This window comes from Arctopsyche grandis, chromosome 7 (genome assembly GCF_051622035.1).
Source record: "Arctopsyche grandis isolate Sample6627 chromosome 7, ASM5162203v2, whole genome shotgun sequence".
Taxonomy (NCBI): domain Eukaryota; kingdom Metazoa; phylum Arthropoda; class Insecta; order Trichoptera; family Hydropsychidae; genus Arctopsyche; species Arctopsyche grandis.
The window spans coordinates 13,221,680-13,241,970 of NC_135361.1; the positions used below are offsets into that span (position 1 = coordinate 13,221,680).

General features: G+C 34.1%; 3 protein-coding genes across 7 annotated transcripts in view; 1 reads left to right on the forward strand and 2 right to left on the reverse strand.

Moving 5' to 3' along the window:
* Positions 1 to 919: 919 nt before the first annotated feature.
* Slmap (Sarcolemma associated protein) lies at positions 920 to 9,120 on the forward strand. 4 transcript variants are annotated; one of them, XM_077434981.1, is made up of 13 exons: positions 920 to 1,263; positions 4,427 to 4,643; positions 4,722 to 4,838; positions 4,933 to 5,067; positions 5,150 to 5,281; positions 5,368 to 5,589; positions 5,647 to 5,796; positions 5,871 to 6,017; positions 6,087 to 6,275; positions 6,354 to 6,456; positions 6,552 to 6,769; positions 6,839 to 6,973; positions 7,062 to 9,120. In XM_077434981.1, the coding sequence occupies exons 1-13, from the start codon at positions 1,259 to 1,261 to the stop codon at positions 8,016 to 8,018; spliced, it is 2,727 nt and encodes a 908-aa protein (XP_077291107.1). In that variant the 5' UTR covers positions 920 to 1,258; the 3' UTR covers positions 8,019 to 9,120. The 4 variants fall into 4 exon arrangements, with proteins under 4 accessions (XP_077291107.1, XP_077291106.1, XP_077291105.1 ...); XM_077434980.1 differs by having other exon boundaries at positions 947 to 1,263; positions 4,933 to 5,073; positions 6,555 to 6,769; XM_077434979.1 differs by having other exon boundaries at positions 953 to 1,263; positions 4,933 to 5,073.
* A 3,643-nt stretch (positions 9,121 to 12,763) lies between these two features.
* Positions 12,764 to 15,885, reverse strand: thoc5 (THO complex subunit 5). Its single transcript, XM_077434984.1, has 5 exons — positions 15,646 to 15,885; positions 15,389 to 15,526; positions 15,020 to 15,310; positions 14,601 to 14,943; positions 12,764 to 14,526 (listed from the first exon to the last, which is right to left on the reverse strand). The coding sequence occupies exons 1-5, from the start codon at positions 15,763 to 15,765 to the stop codon at positions 13,298 to 13,300; spliced, it is 2,121 nt and encodes a 706-aa protein (XP_077291110.1). The 5' UTR covers positions 15,766 to 15,885; the 3' UTR covers positions 12,764 to 13,297.
* Positions 15,886 to 16,060: 175 nt separating this feature from the next.
* Positions 16,061 to 20,291, reverse strand: part of LOC143914166 (serine/threonine-protein kinase unc-51-like) — a 39,225-nt gene continuing 34,994 nt past the window's right edge. The window contains exons 6-16 of one of the 2 annotated variants that reach the window (XM_077434261.1): positions 20,120 to 20,256; positions 19,920 to 20,039; positions 19,260 to 19,486; positions 19,060 to 19,182; positions 18,863 to 18,977; positions 18,624 to 18,790; positions 18,420 to 18,543; positions 18,189 to 18,344; positions 17,992 to 18,119; positions 17,781 to 17,916; positions 16,061 to 17,695 (exon numbers count right to left, since the gene is read on the reverse strand). In XM_077434261.1, the coding sequence (XP_077290387.1) occupies positions 17,622 to 17,695; positions 17,781 to 17,916; positions 17,992 to 18,119; positions 18,189 to 18,344; positions 18,420 to 18,543; positions 18,624 to 18,790; positions 18,863 to 18,977; positions 19,060 to 19,182; positions 19,260 to 19,486; positions 19,920 to 20,039; positions 20,120 to 20,256 (1,507 nt within the window). In that variant the 3' untranslated portion in view covers positions 16,061 to 17,621. Of the gene's footprint in view, positions 17,696 to 17,780; positions 17,917 to 17,991; positions 18,120 to 18,188; positions 18,345 to 18,419; positions 18,544 to 18,623; positions 18,791 to 18,862; positions 18,978 to 19,059; positions 19,183 to 19,259; positions 19,517 to 19,919; positions 20,040 to 20,119; positions 20,257 to 20,291 lie in introns of both variants that reach the window. The other variant, XM_077434260.1, reaches the window with a different exon arrangement.

The window sequence follows — 20,291 nt, forward strand, 5'->3', positions numbered from 1 at the left end:
TCGTAGGTACAAATCGTTTGTACAATTTTTGTATCGAAACTAAAAATTACGCCAAAGATGGAAAAAATTCAAGACCGGCTTCACAGTTCGACATTCGCTACGCGACAGGTGGCGCCACGGCGCGCGCAGCGGTCGATAAGTCGTCAGTCATAATAGTGCATCAAAACAGCCTAAAACGTTTATTTTCAGAATTGAAAAATTATCATGCAAATAACACATATCACTAAATAGTCATCAAATTCATTTCAACAACTTCCAAAATATTTAAACTTTCATATATACGAATACAGTTAATTTTATCATTTATTATTATTGCTTTAAAATTTACAAATAAAACAAACGAATGATACCTTTAATTTGTACAATTTATTTATTTGTAACTAAACCGTGTTCAAAATATATAACTATAACGGTAAACGGATTGTTGCGCAAATTGCGATCGCGCGCACGACAATCGTTGCCACGAAAATTGCGAATACCTAATATCTGACATTCGAGTTCTCGTCAGGACAATATTACGCGATTGATGGATTTTTTAGGTACTAGATGTTCCGTGATTGAGATTTTAGTGAATAATCAGAATCATTTTTTGCTATCAGGATCACTATTTATAATTGACGATAATTTTTAATTGTGCAATATAAAACACTACAATATATATTAAATAATATTTATTGATTGTATTTCATCGATGGCGATACTGACTAGCAAGTCGAGAATTTAACATTAATTTGATAGGAAAAATCGAGCATAGGCCTTAATTTGAATGTCAGAATAAATTGCAATAATCTGTATTTATTCGGGTGATTATGAATGAGATTGAAAACGTAGCAGAATTGTGTAACAGAGGGAGGTGATAAAAATAAAATGGCAAATAGAGCAGCATTCGGCAAAAAGAGGTGGGCGTAGTTGTGCGGGCGGAGTGGGTTGTTGCCCGTCGAGTGTTGAGTGTAGAGTGTAGAGTGTTGAGTGTTGAGTGTTGGGTCGGGTTGCTGGCTGGCCAGCGCTCTGTCAGTGTGGCGATCGTCGTTTGCTGCTGCATGCGTGTGTGTGCGAGATATTCGGCGCGCGCGTGCAAGTGTGGGTGCGAGTGTGAGTGCGAGTGCGAGTGGTGCGAGTGGTGCGAGTGGCGTGTCGGTGTGTGTCGCCCGCTGGAGATGCGTCGGGCGCGCGGGGCCCCGCTGGAGGGGCGCGCGCCCTGACACCGCTCCCCCTCACCCACCCCCTCTCTGCACACCCTCCGAGTGCGCTCTCAGACATGAGGTGAGTCCCTCCCCTTCAATACGAATACGACTGCGACTAATGGCGCTTCTTCGCCCTGCCGTTTGACAGCTGGGCGCGCCGTTCGCTGCATCGCTCATCGCTCATCGCTCTATCGCTCCATCGCTCCATTGCTAGTTCCAGTTCCGTTCACTCCTGTCACACTGCTATAGAGTGTCATAGTGCCAAAGTGCCACCTTCACACTCCACATACACGTTCAATCATTCCACTCGTTCCTCGTCTTCGCGGGATGGTAAAGTGCTCCCGTGTTTCTTCTCTTACATCACATTGCAGTTGGGAAAAACATCCACTGCCGTGGAAGTGAGATCGTGTGATTGTGTGATTGTGTGCGCTACACATCCGACATTGTCTATGGGTGTGAATTTAATTGAATTTTAAATTACACCTTACGTTTAGTAGTGTCGTTCGTTTGATTTATTACACTGCGTTGGCCGGACGATCCGATTCTGCACGTTCCTTTTATGTTTTCGACCGATCTGAGTGCTCGTTTTATTTCGACTGGTTAAAAAGTCGACGTTCGTTTGTTTGTAGAAAAATAATTGATGCTCTTTTGTTTTGTATTTTTTTTAAATATGAATTTAAAAACAATAGCGATAGAAATTAACGTACAAACTCAGAGATGCAAGTTGAGCAATTTTACTTCACTAATATTTTCAGGCTTTCAATTTGGTTTTATTTTTTGAATTTGTTATTTTGATTTGGTCCCGAGTACTGTTAAGGAAGTACTCCACTGGCCTTTTACTTTATAAGCGATTGATTTTTCGCCTCATATCTATTTGGGTCTTTTGAAAATTTTCTCATGTAGTAGTTCCAATCATTGATTATTCTAATCATTGATTCCTCCTTGCACAATTAATTATCTGACCCAACAGTGAGAAACAAGCAGCCATCACAAATGACCATTATAGACAAATGTTGCTGAAACAATTTCCATTTTTGACAATTAAAGCTTCCAAAATTCCTCTCTTGTAAGAATGTCACGCCATCTTCTTCAGTAAATGGAGAGGGAATACGTTGATTTTTAAATGCAAAAAAATGTATATTTTGTTTTAAATAAATTCCTCCAGATATTGCCCATCCGCTGTAGGATGACAATTTGATAAAACGCACATGCTGTCCTGTACACCTCATTTCGACCAATAGCATTTCGCGCGTAAAATGTTCTTCTGTGTACGAAATGCTATTGGTCGAGAGGCAGTGTAAATGACAGCATTGTACGTTTTTCCTACAGCAAAGTCTCTTCCTACAGCAGACCAACTACATATAGTGAAAAAGATCCAATATTTTTTATTAATATATAATCTACAAGCCATTTATTATATTTTTAATAATATGAAATGATTTACTGATTGTAATCAAATATAAGTAATACACTTTAATATAAAATATTCCTAAGATTTTGGTTTAAAATTATCAAAATATTATTTATTTGTCAAATTTGTGCTATAATGTAGTCAATTTTGGTTTTTATTTGACCAAATTGCCATAATTCAAAGGTTCTTTTTAAAACTGGTTTGCATCTCTACTTTATTATACTCATCAGAATGAATCTAAAAATTAATCAATTAGTATCAAAACCTATTATTTTTATTCTAAAAAATATGGTGCTACTCGTTTTTATTACTATAAAACGATAACTAGGTTATTCTCCAATCCTTTGTCTTCTTACTTGCTTTTTAACTCGCTTGTTAGAAGTAAGATAGAGTATAATGCGTTTGTGTAGAATCCGCATGAAGCAAATTACTCTCTAATAATTGAGAAAGTGCAAAAAACATATCTTAGTTTCCTATATAGGAAAGAGTATGGGTAAAGAGTACCCATATCTCACCCCACTCCTTTCCTTTTGGGCATATTTGGCTATAATTCCCTTGAACTTTGGAGACACATTTCATTCATTCGTTTTGTTCTCCAGCGTCTACATGGTAATATATCATGCTCGTCGTTGCTGGAACAGTTGAGACTTTATGTCCCTAATAGTTATGTGCGTGGTAGACATCATCATTTGATGGTTGTACCTCCTGCTCGCACAGTTCTTTATCGAATGGCTCTTATTCCACGAGCTATCTGACTTCTCAATGGAATCAATATTTTCCACCTTAGTGAGCGTAGATTATAGTGTGCTCTCATTCTTATTTTTATGATAGAATGTGATATATGAGTGGAATTTTGATCTTCTCTTTTTCATTTGGGCCTAGCAGGGATGTTTTGTATTTGCAGCTGTTCTTATATATTGGTACTGGCTATAGGTGCAAGAAATTCCCTACTTTGTATTTTATTACTTGATATTTTTACTTTACTACTATTATAATGCTTTCATTTTTTTCTTTTTTTTATGATTGTGTATATGTATATATTTTTATTTTTCTCATCTATCTGTATTTTTCGACCATTGTGGCGCATTAGGGATTCCTGTAATGCCACAATGATTAAAACTTAAAAATAATAACAATTATCTTTAATGCTTAAATTTTTTTGTATATTTATTTTAAACTAACAATTGTATGTATAAAAATACTCCATTATTTCAACTAATGAATTAAACTAGTAAGTCGGAGCTCGAGTGTTTGCAGTATGCATGTTTATCGCCAACAGGTTTTTAAATTATGCAATTATTGCCATCTTTTTTGCAGTATTCGCTTGTGGCTAATATTATGAATAAATAGTTTTAAATTGAAATTAAAAATTGTAATTCATACCAGCTATGCTTGGCAGTCTTCAAATGTATGGAGGTTTATTGCTCTAGTAAATAATACATTGTAGATATGTTTTATGATTGAAAAAGAATGATTGGAACTAGTACAATATTAATATTGCATAGATCTGAACCCACAGGACACTTGTGAATTCTAATATGTATTTAAATATTTCATTAATCTGAAATATAATTGTAAATTGTAGTGAAGTAAACACCGAGAATATAATTTGATATTATTTCCACAGTTCCCTACTCGAAATACTTAATTGAGATTCGTGTTTGCTACTTTTATACACAATACATTTATTGTTTGGACCTTCTGTAAAATTACTAAACTTGAATGTTTGTTTATGATATACACATGTATGACTCTTATTGGTATATTAATCATAGATAATTTCTTATGGGTTTTTGAATGTCAATACGATTATATTATTTGTTTGTTTCAGCTCAGAGATGGTAGCGAATTTAGAGTGGGTCAGTACTGCCCCCGATAGCGAAAACAATTACACCATGGAATGTCCTTTCCGACTCGAGGGTGAGCCTTCGAACATGGGCACCGCAACCGAGCCAGTTCCGGATCTCATCCCAAAGGCTGTGCTTATCTGTCGGCACAATTCACACCCTTTCCAAAAGAGGACACTTATCCTCCATCAGCCGGTCAAAGTACGCAAACACACACATTGAATTATACAAATACGATATGAATTAGATAATGGCAATGTTTGTTATTTGTATGATTAGGTAGGAAGGTCCGTTGCCAAAACCAAAGCCGATATGAACAATGCGATATTCGATTGTAAGGTATTGTCGAGACATCACGCTTCTCTGTGGTACGAAAATGGTCACTTCTACCTCGCTGTAAGTTATATATTTGCGTTTTAATTCAACTCTAAATAAAATATGTGATGGTTGTATAAGAAAACGATATATTTTGCATACATATACATTTCAGGATACGAAAAGCAGTAATGGTACATTTGTAAATAGTCATCGTTTGTCTGAAGGTAGTAAAGAATCGGCTCCTTATGAAGTGTGCTCCGGCGATATCGTACAGTTTGGTGTAGATGTAATGGAAAATTCTGGCAGCGTAAGCGTAATATGAATACTCATTTTGTAGACATATATTTTACCGCTTAAATTGACTTTTATAACTTTTCTAATCGTTTTAGGTAACTCACGGTTGTATCGTAGCCACTCTCAAGTTGTACCTTCCAGACGGTAAGGAAGCCAAAGCTTCACCAAACATGGCCATGCAATCGATGCCGCTTGACGATCTTCACATTTTAAATAAAATCATACAAGTACAGTTAATTTCTTTGTAAAAATTAGTTGTAATGTTGTGTGGGCCAGATATGTATGCATGTATGTTTATTTTTATACATTAAAGGAAGCTGTTGATCGAGAATATATGCTTGAAGAGAAGTTGAGCTCCTTGAGGCAAGCGGTCGACAGTTGTCGCAATGCTGCCGATATGTCGTGGCGAGCCCAGGTGTGCGAAGATCACTTGCTTTGTCGGGTGCACTTTCTTGAAAAACGATTAGCTGCGACAAATACGAACACACCACCGACAGAGTTACAACAGTTGCTGGAAGACAAACATAAATATGAGGTGAATATTTTGAATTAAATATTATTTGGAAAATGGTATTTATTGTATTAATTACAGGTCAGTGCAAAGGAATCGTTAAGGTTGGCTCTCGAAGAAAGACTTAAACTTAGAAATCAGGTCTGCAATCTTCAATGGTCCCTTTGTTCTACAGAGGATGAGTGTGCAGTTCTCCGAAGTAGTACGGAACGTGCTCACGAACAATATCAGGTGATGTACCAGATTGAATTTGTCTTTTAATTTGATGTTTCATTGTATTAATTTGTAGTTTTGCAACTGTTTAGATATTGAGTAGCAAATATTCGACGTTGGAGTCGCAAATGAAAACCGCTCAAAAAGCACTGGAAAATGCTGAAAATAGGGTAACAGAGGAGAAAATGCGGCTTGAAGATATTGTAGATGAACATGATAGACAAGTTAATCAATTGAAGGTATGGAAGACTCGTGAATGCTTAATGATAGATTTTCATTTTAATATATTATTTATATTGTTGTTTTAGTCTGAAAATGAAAAGCATACTGTCTTAGAATGTGGAATTGATGAATTAATGGACAGTGAAAATAGTGATCTGATAATTGACAACAAGACATGGGATAAAGCTGATTTTAAAGAATCTACACTTCTTGAAGCTGTGCGCGGATTACCTGACTATATCAAGGCCATTCTTCCTGACCAAATATTGAATAAGGTATAAATATGTTGATTTTAAATCAATATTTATTTCTTCAAAGTGAATTAAATTATTAATGAAATTTATTTTTTGTAGGTTGGTTGTAAATCTTTGAGAACTTCGAGTCATGTCGCAGAACTGAAATCAAAATTGCTCGTTTTGAAAAAAGAATTGCGCGAATTAGAGATAGATATTACAGGTAATTTGTAATTTATATTACATGTTCATATACTATGTATATGTGTGTATTTTATTTATTATAATGTAACTGTTTTAATTTTTAAATCAAATTAGCAGATGAAGTAAACGATAATACTGCTCACAACACATCAAACAATAAAGAGAATTCTATTGATGATATTTCAATAGACAGTAATTCTACACCGATTAACAATGTTGCTTGCAATGATGTTCAAATTGAAGATTTGCAATCAAAAGAACCATCTGACGTTGTTTGTGATACATTGGAAAAAGCGTTTGCTGAAATGAAAGATATAATAAATCATAAAGAGGTACGTAGATTATTTTTCACTCTTTTGTTATAATAAAATTTTATATATTTTAATATATTTTTATTTTAGGCTTCTCAAAATAGCAATTTTTCTGAAAAACCTGATCAAGACTCTGCCAATGATAAAAGAACGATTTTAATGGATGAAATAAAAACCATCACAGACCAGTTAGATCAAGTTACAGAGGAAGGTCCCATAGAAAAGGTGACATACTATATTTTGTTTGAATGGAATTTAAACCATGATCAAATTTTACTTTTTGAGTTTCAATAAATAATTTAATTTATTTTAGATGATATTTCTTCAAGATAATATGTCAAATTTGCAAAGCAAATTAGTCAGTTCTAGAAACGAACGGAAAATTTTACAATCTAGTCTCGCTCAGTCTAAAAACAAAATTATTGAACTGCAGCAAGATAAAGAGCAGTTGTTGTCTGAAAAAAAAGCGTTAGAAGGTGAAATTTCTGAAAAATCAGATATCTGTAGATCACTCGAGTTACAAATAGCTCATTGGAAAGAAAAAGAAAAATCTGATGAAATTTCCAGCGCAAAATACAAAGAGATCGCCTCAGAATTACAAAACCAACTTTCGAAGGCATTCGAATCGGAAGCTAATAGTTGTAGGGAATTGAAAGAACTCAATATGAAGATTTTCGAGTTACAAACGCAGCTCGACAGTAGACCGCTCGCCACCGAAGTCGTACTCTTGCAATGTCAAGTAAAAAAATATCAAGATGATCTTGCTAAAGAAGAAAAGTATGCCGAAGAACTTCAAAATCAAGTGTCTGTTCTTGCAGACATGCAAGTTTCATTGGAAGACAAGCTGAATAAAACATTATCCGAACTCAACACGGTATCCAACGAGTGTTGTAAATGTAAAAAGCTCGACGTGAACGGTGACAACGGCCAAATAGATTCACAAATATTGTCAGACGGAAAAGCCACCAATCACATAGTCATATCGTCCAGCTTGTCAGCAGAGAATTTGATGTGGAATCACGACCAAAACAGAACTGTGCTGTCAGTAGATTTGAACAAGATGGCTGAATTGGAGGAGCAGCTTGTAGTTACCAAGGAGAAATGGGCTCACGTCACCGAAGAAAATTCACAACTTACGTCCGAATTACATAACATGACTGAGAAATACAATCGCTTAGCTAGCCGATCTAATTTAAATATATTAATTTACGTCGTACCCCTGGCAGCAATTATCCTTTATGTTTTAGTAATGCACCAATCCATTTCCTGATTCACAGCCTCTTGGGATCCTCCATCTTTTCGTCCATAGTATATGCATTGTTTTAATTTTGAAAAGACTTTAATCGAATTGAGAACGCATCGCTGCAAAGGCTAAGCTGCACTAGTTCACGCGTTGAACATGACAAATGTATTATACTTTTTACTAACCATCATCATAATGATATTAAGTGTGATGTATTTCCATATAAATTTAAATTTGTACATTCACTCTTATAGATTTCTTGTAACATATATATATATATAATTATTATTAAAACAAAGCACATTATTTACTTCAATTTTGTACATATACTGTAGTTATCTTTTTTTGTTTATACATACGTACATGGTTATATATTTTGTTTTTTTATGAATTGTTGTCTCGTCAGACTGCTTTAACTTTTAAAGAGAATACAAATTAAAAATTACATACAACCGAAGCCGTTGCAGGAGACATGACGTTGACGGCTAAAATAAACCGACTCCTAAAACTGCCACATTAGATAAATACATGGCAAATATGACTGCAGACTTTCAATAGTTTGAGTCTAATTTTCATTTTGGATCGAGTCTAGTACCTGCCATTGTATTTCCGACGGCTTCGACACAACCAATTAGCATACTAAGTAATAGCTTACATTGACTTTCAGTCTGCACTGTTATAGATTAATATTATTTAGGAATCTGTGAAAAGGAAGCTCTATTTAATGTTATTATTATTGCATATGTTTTAATACAGCGATTATCAATTTTTGTTTTCAATCAGTCTCTGGTGCTTGCTGGATTTAATTTGTTACAGTGGGTCATGCTGGTTAAATAACTCATCTTTGCGGTGTGTTTTTCGTATATATTATATAATACATGCATATATTTCATTGAATCCTCGTTGCCTTTTTACTCTTGTAGAATATACAATGTGTGAAATGATGATTTGATATGTGTACACGCACACACACGCGGTGGATTAAATGATATTGTCTGTCCAACTCGGCAGGTCATCTTATATATGTATATCAAATTGTGTAAATATAGTCATTAAGGAATTATTTAATGAACAGACTTATCTTACATACTACTTGGAAATTAAATTAATTAACAAAAAAACATATAGATATAGTAAAAAAAAAAAACGATGCAATGGCTAAATTTATGTAAATGTGCAAGTTTGTGCCATAAGTTTATATATTTAACGTCAAAAATGATCGAAGTTCTGACCATTGGTAATTCTAATTTGACATATTCAGATATTTAAAATTTCACCATATTAAATTAACGATCTGTTAATACTTAAAAGGTGTGACTAAATATTTATTTAAAAAAAACCTGTTGTATTGTAGTTGCTTTTGATTTATTTAAATGCCGTTTGGGATTATTATGTTATACTAACTTTGGCGTATGATTTATGATTAACTTGCTATTACGAATTATGAAATATAATAAATAGATTCAGGAGAAATGAGTGGCACAAAATATATATGTGAAGACTGATATTTATGGTTTTAAAATTACTCATCCAGTCATATTTGGCCGTTCGAATTATTCAATTTACAAGCGTTTGAAATCGTTTTGTTTGGCTTTTTTTGGTGTGCAAAGTTCATATATACCGAGAGTACCTGCATTTTATTAGGAAACTGCATCCGATGATAAATTTATACTTGTATAGTGCATTCACATTGTGTATATATAATTATTATATATTTTACTGTCGCCACGTCTGTATGGTCACCGTTTCTAAATCTGGCTATTTAGTGAATAATAACAATATATATATAGAAATTGCATGTTTTGAACTTTACATTGATGCATTCTATGTTTAGAATAGGCTTAAACAATGTTTTTTGCATTTTTGTATTTATACATTTATACGACTTGTATTGTTTTTTTTTTTTTTTTGTTTGCATTTATCGCATTATGTGAATTTGCTATATATAATTATCCCATCAAGAATAATATATTTAACACATAAAATATAAGTATTGTTTTTTATTATTATTTTTATTGTTGATAATCGTGATTTTTGTCAGTTCAACGAAGATTCGTTTTTATTTTGACCCGATTGTTAGAACGATGAGTTGCAATATTTTTGAAAATTTGCCGTCGATAAAATGATCCTTTTTGAATAAATTAAATTATTTAATATATAATATATAGCTTGATTTTTATACAACGAAGGTTTGGTTATTTTTTTTCACATACATACATACATACATACATTGTTGGCCTAAAATTGAAGCGATCCCAATTCTGAATATGAACAGAACGACATTCGTGAAAATTTTTAGCAAAACATATTTATTGTATATTGTTAAAGATAAAAAAATTGTTGTTAATTCATCGACCATTTTTTTTTTATTATTTTTGTTTAGAAGCAAATCAAAGCGAATGAATGCCTCGCTATCCCAAAATGGTGATATATTCGAAGTGTTTTATTCTCGATTGTTATCTTATATAATGTTATAATGAAAGTACAATAAGTAATAGATTTTATATTGGATTTTCTTTTGTTTAATTTCAAAAACATATGTTATTGTGATAGTGTTAGTTGTGCTACAAGCTAAAAGTTAGGTAAACGGAATATACTAATAAATAAAAGCTACAAATACAAGCAAAGCCGAACGTTGAGACAGTCTATTGCTAAATGCGTGTGTTCAAACGTGCACAAGTGCGAAACATTTAGTCATTTAGATAGAGTAAAGTCTGATACACGCATTTGCGGAAAAATTCATCGATAACGTTCACTTGCAAATGTTTTTTTACCTGACAAAAGTAGTAATCGTGATGTGATTAGGGATAAGCCATTGTATTGTCTTCTATTTGATATTTATATTGTGCTCTATTATACATGCATACGTTGTGAAAGAAATTCCAATTTGAAAATTTCGGTGTCCGGTTTTTTTTTGGGAAAGCGTTAATTTTTTGCTGTAATCTTTTCAAACATGCAGGACCAAATCAAAGTCAATATAAAAAAAAATACATAACAGTATCATGTTTGGAAAGAACTGTACTGCTGTTGTTTATAATATACATACATATATATATATTATATTATTTACTATTTAATTACAAATACACGAGACGTATCAGTATAGCCATGTAATTTATTATATTAAAATCATTTTGTATCAATAAAGTTTAATTAATGTTGCGTTGCGTTATATTTTCTTTCGTGTTACTCGATTGCTGAAATACTCGTGATAGTCGAATGTGTATACATACAGATATCTGAAAACATTTCAAATTCAATATTTGGGAGAATGCAATAAATTCACACATATCGTGAGATATAATGGCGTAAGCTTGGTTTTTTTTGTGAATTGGTCATTTTTATTAAAACTCGTCGATGTTTATATACGGAAATTGTTCACTGTAAATATTAGTACGATAGAGAATCATAATATATAATTGATAATGTTTAGATTTTTTCAAAATTTCTAATAAAATTTATTGCCTGTATAAAAAAAACTGAAGTCTATTAAAATGTACCTAGAAGTTCCGAAGCGTCGTTTGGACTAATGTAATTAATTATTGAATTCAAACAAAATTTTTACTATATGTGTGTATTTAAAAAAATTGTAATCGGAAACTTTCACTGCCACTCAAGTATTGTTTTTTTATGATTTGTCCTCTGATTGGTTTGTTGTACAAAGTTGTTAAAATTAAATAACTTATATACCATAACTTTTTTATTGTCTCTCTCTCTTACCTATTCAAACTATCACAAATCTTCATGGAATATTTATAAATCCCTTCCAATTTCATACTGTAGCGTAGATATGGAGAGCAGTGGCGTAACTACCTAACAACAGGGTCATGCAAAGCATCTTGAAGACAAGTCGCTTAAATTTCTAAACACTCCATATGAAGAAATGGGGTGACCGTGAAAGAGTTGAAAATGTTCGTTTACCATGCATACATATGGAAAACGGTTAATATATATATCAGTGGCGTGCGGTAAAAGTCTCCCTCCCCCCCGTCGTACATCCTCACTTAATTTGCGCGAGCAGGATACAACAGGAACAGGCTTTTCCTCTCGTATGCTGCGCGCGCACATTAAACAAGGCTGTATAACAAAAAGAGAGATAATTTCACAGCATGCCACTAATATATATTATTTATTTATTTTATTCTAAACAGACCATTGTGGCATAACAGGAATTCCTAAAGCGCCACAATGGTCAAAAACATAACACAAAAAAAACAAAATAACAATTAAACACAAATCAATACACAACGAAAATAATACACCCATCAATTATACATAAAAAAAATACATTTGAACATAAAAATAAATACATTCATACATTATATATACATAGTACCGTTTACCATGCACCCTTTTTTTTTATCTTTCGACTTAAGATCTTTGCCTTCCGATATTTGCTTTTTCGCCCTTTTCACTTTTGGTCCTGTGAGGTAGACCCGAAAAAATTATTATTATCAATCTAAAAATACCGAAAGTTAAAACGGAACAAACACAATTTAAATTTGTTGAACACTCGCTTAGAAAGTGAATTTTTATATGTTTATGTTATTTTTTACTCTATAACCAATGACAGTGGCTAATAAAATAAGAGTGTTGAAAGGCCTTTCAGTAAGTTAAACATGATTAAAGACTACAAAAGAAACTCTATCGGACAATCAAGACTAAATAATCAGGCATTACTGGCCATTGAACGTATACAAGTATCAAATATAGAACTTAAAAAAATTATTAGAGATTTCGCAAATATTAAAGCAAGAAAGAAAAAAATTTTAAATTGGTTAGCTTATAATTTATTTTCTTATGTGCAAATATGTAGCTAAAATTATTTTAATTTCATATTTAAAAAAAAATGTTTAGGGATCTTTTTGCATGAGGGTCCAAAAGTTCTAGCTACGACACTGGTAGAGGGATTTCCAAGATCGGAGTGAAAGATGCAGCGGGTAGAGGTAGTTTATTGTTGTTCCATCAATGAGCCAGCTCCGAATGAAGCACGGAACAAAACCGCCAAATATACACAGCGTGTACTTTCAGCACAGAGAGCTCATTGGTCTATGGGTCGCGAGATCCTATTGGCTGTTGTATACAGCTTGTTAATACGTCGAGGCCTTTTTAGTGACAGTAAACCAATGGTCTTACCTAATCTCTTCTTAACAATACTTATTAAAATCGAGTCAAATTATTGAAAGCATAGGAAATAAATAGAAATAAACCATATATATTATATTACAGTAAATTTATTTCTAAAAAAAATGGCAAAAATTAAATGCAATTTATTACTATAAAATTGGAATAAAATTATTATACATTCAATATTGAACAAACACACCAGACCCTTGCTTTAAAAATTTGTATGGTTTGACTCGATTCCTTCCTTTCACCGGACGGAATATAACCTTATCTGGAGGAAATTCTGAACTGCCAATGGCTTCCAATAGAATATCCAAACAGGCGATCAACCTCGTGATCTGTCCAGCCAGAGTTAAATGCTTCTTGTGTTGTTCGTCAGACAGACAATCGGTATTGACGCAACGTTCGACATCTCTAATATCATCATCCGTCTTGGCATGATGCGTTCCGTTCCAGTGAAGAGTCAAGGAAAATATTGGCCCCTGCTTTGGATATCCATTTTTGAGGGCAACCAACGCCACCAACTTGGCCGACTGACGAGTGATGATCGCCCTGTAGAACATATCGTTCTGCGAGACGAGATTTGCCGAGGTGAATTGATTCGTTGACGCCGCTTGACTGTATTCGGCCCACGATATAGCCTGCCATTGCGTCAGGGATCCCATCAGGCGGACGTGGGAAGTGCCGGTACCTTCGAACGGTGGTAAAGTACCCGATTCTAGTTCTTGTAATTCAGTCATGAGACTCAATCTCGATTTCAAATGCTTCTTCAAAGCAATCAGAACGTTTTCTACAGTGGCACTACTCAGTTTAGAACACGGTTCCTGGCATTGCTTTGTGATTGATTTATCGAAAGTCGTCCGGGTCGGCATAGCCATGAAGTCTAATCCACACATGCGTTGGGCCCAAATGAAAGGTCTTCCTAGTTGTTGAATAAACCGAGAAAAGTTTCCTTCTATACCGGCAGACCTTAAAATGTAACCAGTAGCAGGGTGTGGTGAATCGGAACCGGTATCTCCAGGATACAAGCCTTGCAAGATGCTTTGACTGTTGAGGACATCACCGGACGATACACCGGATATGACTTTCGGCATTTCTATTGTTCCTTGAACGGTCACAATTTTCAAATGCATGAGATAAGCAAATGTTAATATCAGCGATGTATTTTTGATATTAACCGTTAAGTTTACTTGTAACGGATGCGCTTTAATGACGAGCTTCAATTTTTCCTCGGCCTTTTCTTTTTTTGTGACTTTATTGCTGCTTCTGTGATGTCGCTTTTTCTTAATTTGGTTATAATCTTCATCTTTCCCGTCTATGTCCTGGTCTGTATCAGTATCGCTGAAAATTTCTGGGATAACATTGGACTGTTCCAATTGACGAGCTTCTTCCTCGTCACCAGAGATGGCTAAAATGAAAAGATCGACCTCTTTATTGATGTTAAATGTACCTATGAACAACGATTCGGCCAAATTCACTTACAAACTTGAACAAGATGATGTCCGAAGGCCTCAGCATATGCTAAAGTGCGGGCGTAAAGTAAAAACAAAGGTGGAGGCAGTAATAAAGCTATTCCTTGAGCCGCTCGAGCAGAACACGTGGATTGTAATCCCAAAGCTTCTTGCAGAGGTTCGGCGGCAGCTAAAGCGTCCCTCAACTGTGGAGCCAGACCATTCAATCGTGCTCGAGCTTCGGTAAGTGAAGACGAAACTTTCTGTGCGCTTTCTTGCAAATGTGCACACGCTTCGGAGAGTTCGCGACGTTGACGCAACTCCCACTCCAAACGGGCCAATCGTAGTTGATGTTCATTAGCCTTAGTAATTTTCTATTTCAAACAAAGTAAATATTAAAATATTGAAGACATTAAATATAAATAGTGAAATAATGTGAAATTGACTGACAGGTCTTGACACATCTTCCGGAGCATTTTTATAAAATTCATCAATTGATACGAGATCAATTTCTTCGTCTTTGGATTTGAATTGTAGACATTTAGTCACCTCCTTGTCTAAATGATTAGCTTCATACAATAAATTCTGAAGAAGTAGATGCATCGAATCTAGCTTTTGTTTTTCTTTGTGCAGCGTATCTCGGCCACTTTTCGTTCTGATTTTTTCTAATCGGTTTAATTTCTTTAAAGTTACTACCGCTAACGACGCTTTCGTTCGAGCTTCGCCTATTTCATCTTGGCTCTGAAATAATCAAAAAAAAAAAAATCAAAATCGACGCCAAATATAAAGTTAAATCAAAAACGGATACAAATTACTGACAGATTTTGAACTTTTTGATTTAAGTTCGTAGACTTCTTTAAATGTTTGCCTGAGATTCTCGCACGTTTTATAAAATAAATCGGCATCCTTCTCGGCTGATCGTCGCTTCGCTTCGGCTTCTTCAAAATCGATTACTCTCTGGAAAACAACGAGACTTATTTCTGGTGTCACAAATAGCAAGCCATAATAAATATGTACTGTTCAATTGTTCGGAATTGTTTGTAGGTTATGTGTAATACGCGATCGGCGATAGTAACCTGATATAAGTCGAGATTTTCGGTAGCGTGTGGGGCGACTTGTGCCGCTGCGCCCCCCGAGGCTTCTCCCCTCCAACGAGCCTCAACCGGCGCTTCTTCGCCCCGCATTCGACGCCCCATAACCCCCAACGACACAACTTGTGAAACACAGCACAGCTGTCAAAGCAACAGTGCAGACGGTGCTGCCACCGCGCGGAAATCGTCGAACACATGAAAATAGCTTACCTCTCGCTCTTTCACACGGAGTATGAGCGAGACAACCTATGCGCTAGTGCTTAACGGCCATGGCCAACAGAGGCGCTTTTTATTTTGTGAAACTAATCGAGAATCTTGTAGTAATGTGTGAGAGTAAATTGTCAATAAAAATATTGTGTATTTTATATTCTTTATTATTTCAATATTTTTTATGTTATTTCATAATAATTAAATTACTCATTTATTAAAATATTTACAAATGGATTTTCACACTATTAACAGTAGAGGTTTCAAAAATAAGAGAAACCGAATCATGGTTTAATGTGGTTCGATACATCTGAACCGTATTATTTATATACTTTGGTTTTATCATCAAATACATATAATCATACATATGTATATACATTTGTGTGTTAGTGTATACTTAACATTCAAAATTAATTGCAAATTTCCCCACCTCGACTTGGGAAACACGTTGTGAACGAGCCTAGTTAGTTATCGACTAACAAATGAAAAAATAAATATGCCATTAATAGATTATGAGTAAAAATCTATAACCATTTCTAGAATGGGTAATTTGTACGCTCTAGTATCTACTAACACGAATAAAAAATAAACAATCAGTTTATATTTGTTGTTTTGTATGTAACGATTCGTGGGAATATTCTTAAATATTTCACGAGTTTACAAAGTCACCTAACAAGACTATCTACAAAATTAAACGTAATATAAAATAAATCACAATTGAGGAGTTACTTCGCTCCGTAATACACTTCAAATGACGTGGAGTGACAAAAGTGTTTCATGACTCTTTACTTCAAGGACAATCATAAAATAATTTCTTTATTATTTATTATTCCATTAAGGCAATTTTGTGGACAAAATAAAACTTAATCTTTATCACATTTATAAAAAAAAACAAAAATCACTTATTACCTTACATAACTAATACATAATATGTACATTTTGCGCATTCAACAACAAACTACATTTTAAGAGATTATTCCATGTTCATGTTGAATACATTATTATGATAAAAATACACTCTTACTTCTCATAAGTTGGAAGATATTATAATATATCATCTAAATTATACAAATACGAAAGAAATAACATAGGAATTCGCCACAATACAATTTTAATAATAAAATAATTAAAATTCTAAGTTATCGATAAACAAGTGCAGCCAAGTACAGGCAAAAATACGATTTAATTCAATTACCCAAACTCATAGTACTTTACATACTTCGTATTATCTATGCAAGAGATCAAATGAGTAATTTTATGAGTGGTTACTAAAAAAAATAAATACATTGAATTATGGTGTAAATACACATAATGATTTATAATGTAAAAAATTTCAAGGTACACATCACTTTTCTAATCCAACATAAACTATAAACCTCATACAGATGATTACTTTTATAATACTATTTTTAAAACATCCAAAGCGTTTCCAATATGAAAACTATGCGAAAATTGTCAATTTAAATAATTGATATTGGATATACATGTTTAAAATATATTTAAGTTTTACATACAATAAAAATAAAATTATGAGGTTTCTTTTCTGGACACATTATCGTGACCAAACATTTTATAGTAGGTAAAAATATTTTTAAAAAATGAGATTTTACTTAGAATTACAAAATCGTTGATTCTTAAAGACAAAAATTATTTTGTGTTTTAATGTAGATTAATAAGAGGGTTGTTACAAATTTAAAAATTAAATAAAAAGTAAACGAATGTCAAAACTGCAAAGCAATTAAGATATTGTAATATTACGTAGGATCTGTCGTATAAATGTAACCTTTCTGTTGCAATAAGAACAACCTTTTCTCAACAGCATCTTTGTCTGCAAAATTCAAAATACAAAAATTATTTATTTGCCACAATATGTAATAAGATAAAAATAAATAATAAAAACAAATCACACTAACATTTGGTTAGCAGCATCCTGTCATTTTGATGAGTGACATGTTGTGCCAGCGAGTGTAGTAAAATTTGTGCCGTTTGATAACGTTGAAAACATTCCTCAGGATTACCAAAAAGTTCAGACAGCGCAGCAGATTGACACTGCAATGTATATCGAAATTAAGAATAAAGTTTCAAATCAATATCGATATTATAAAAATATATGCAATGCCATACCATCTTTATAGCATGATTGTATAAAATTCTGTCGGCCACTGCTGGGCAAGCCTTTTTTAATCCAAGATTATTGAGTCGCTTAGATTCTGCCAGAGTAGATCGGTATTTTGTATTCATCACAGATAAAACTATAAAAAACCTCAAATTAGATGAAATTCTAAAACAATTGTAAAAACGTAATAATAAAAGTAACATACCACTTTTCACAGTACTCGATGGATGTAATGTACGAGTGCGAATATGCTGCGCTGCAAGTTGTAATCCAGCACCGAGCAAATGCAAAGCTCGTAACAGCAAAACGAGACGTTCACCACTACCAGTATCTCCACATGTTCCCGTTTCAACTTCTCCGTCTATGGAAAACATGATATATACATTAAAAGAAATTCCATGACATTTACAAAAATGCAAATAAATTTGATACTAACTTGTAGGTGAAGAGCTGTCCATCAAAGCAGCCAGAGGAGCTCCTTGTTTGGCAGCAAGTTCTAAAACGCATTCACTCAAAGCCAATACAAAGTTCAATTTGGCTAGAGTTTCATTGTGCTCCCGCTAATTAGACGTAAAATAAAATTAAACAATTAAAAAATCAATATTAGACAAAAAATAAACATTAATAAAAAATAAATTACATCTAATAAGGTTTCTTGAGGCAGATCAGGAGCGATGAAATTAAGTGGATGTGGGAACAGAGCTTGGAACGAGTCCGAAATATTCGGCAATGTTGTAGCTCTATGTGGAGGGTTGTTGTTATCAGCAGCACTGCAGATAGCGGCCAAAACTACGGGAGGTGAAGTTCCTAAAATATTATATTTCATATATAGAGTATAATAAAAACTTTACACATTCATACAAAATATAATCTAAATACCTGAACGACGGAGAGGACTCGCATTGGTCGGAGAAACTTGCCATGTGGTAGGAGGTGAACTGCTAGAGGCACTGCGTCTTCGACCTGATGGTGAAGTCCCCATTGCAAATTGAACCTAAAATTTAAATAATAATGAAAAATAATTCAATAGAAAAAAATGGTTGATAGCATATAAAAAAAAAAGACGAGTAACTCACAGAAGGTGGAGATAAAGAACTAATATCAGGTTGCGTTGAGCGATGCTGTTCAGATCTTTTCATTGTAATAGGTTGAGATCGAGGAATGGTGGGACCAGGCATGATATTTCCATTTTGATGCATCTATTGAAAAACACATATTAAAAATTATACATATGTTAATATCAAATATACGAGGCATATAAAAAAAAACCACGAACTTTAGAATGCAGTCTCTGCGATGGCACTGGTATGGGCTCAGATATATGAAGTGATGACGGCCTGCCCGGCGATTCACCCGGGTGATCGTTGATCGGCATCATAGGTTGCGGAGCAATGTGACGAGGAGACGCAGGGGTCAGTTCCGCTGCCAGATCAGACGGTAAGTTAGAAGGTACAAGAACAAAATCATCCTCAGGACTGGACGAGCCACAGTCTGGCGTTACAGCTGCAACGAATACGTAAAACGCATTATTTTCTAAAGGAAGCAAAATGGAGCATTGTGAAATTAAAAGTGTGTACATATTACAATATACTGATGTAAAACTGACGTGCGCAAGGTTATATCGCATTATATAAAGTGTGTTTGGGGGAGAGTTCTACTGATGGACGGTGCGAGAATAGAAATACAGCTTATGTTAGAAAGGAGAAGAAGTACAAGTTTCGTTGTCCACACTGAAGTTTGTTGCCAAATGACGTGTTTTGCAAAAAAGTGCTCACGGTCGTGTGCTTAGCGAAAAATCTGAATGTGAGCCAAGTATTTGACGTTTCAGTCAGATGGTGGATAGTTTTGGCAAAAGTACACAACAAAACGGTTATATGTGTATGTATGTATGTATGTGAAGATAGAACAAATAATAATAAATGAAAACACTTATTACCTAGAGGTGGAGTTCTAGGCGAAGGGAATGGAGCTGTTTTAGGGGTCACAGGGGCTGCTGCAACTGGAATTTCCCTAGGTATTGGATGTGGCACAGGCGGACTGAGTTGAGGTAGTTCGACTGCAAACAAGCATACAAAATAAAAACATGTTTTTAGAAAAAATATTATATATGTATATATACGTATGTATGATACATACCACTGGTTGGAGGAGATTGAGGTCTTTGTAAAAAAGCATGATTGAAAAATACATCATATGGCATTCTATCTCTTGCATTACGACGAAGAAGACCAAGAAGGAGATCTGTCAGCTCTACACTTGTACCTGGAGGTATTCTAAACGATAAAAAAAAATGAATTTAGTCATCCGC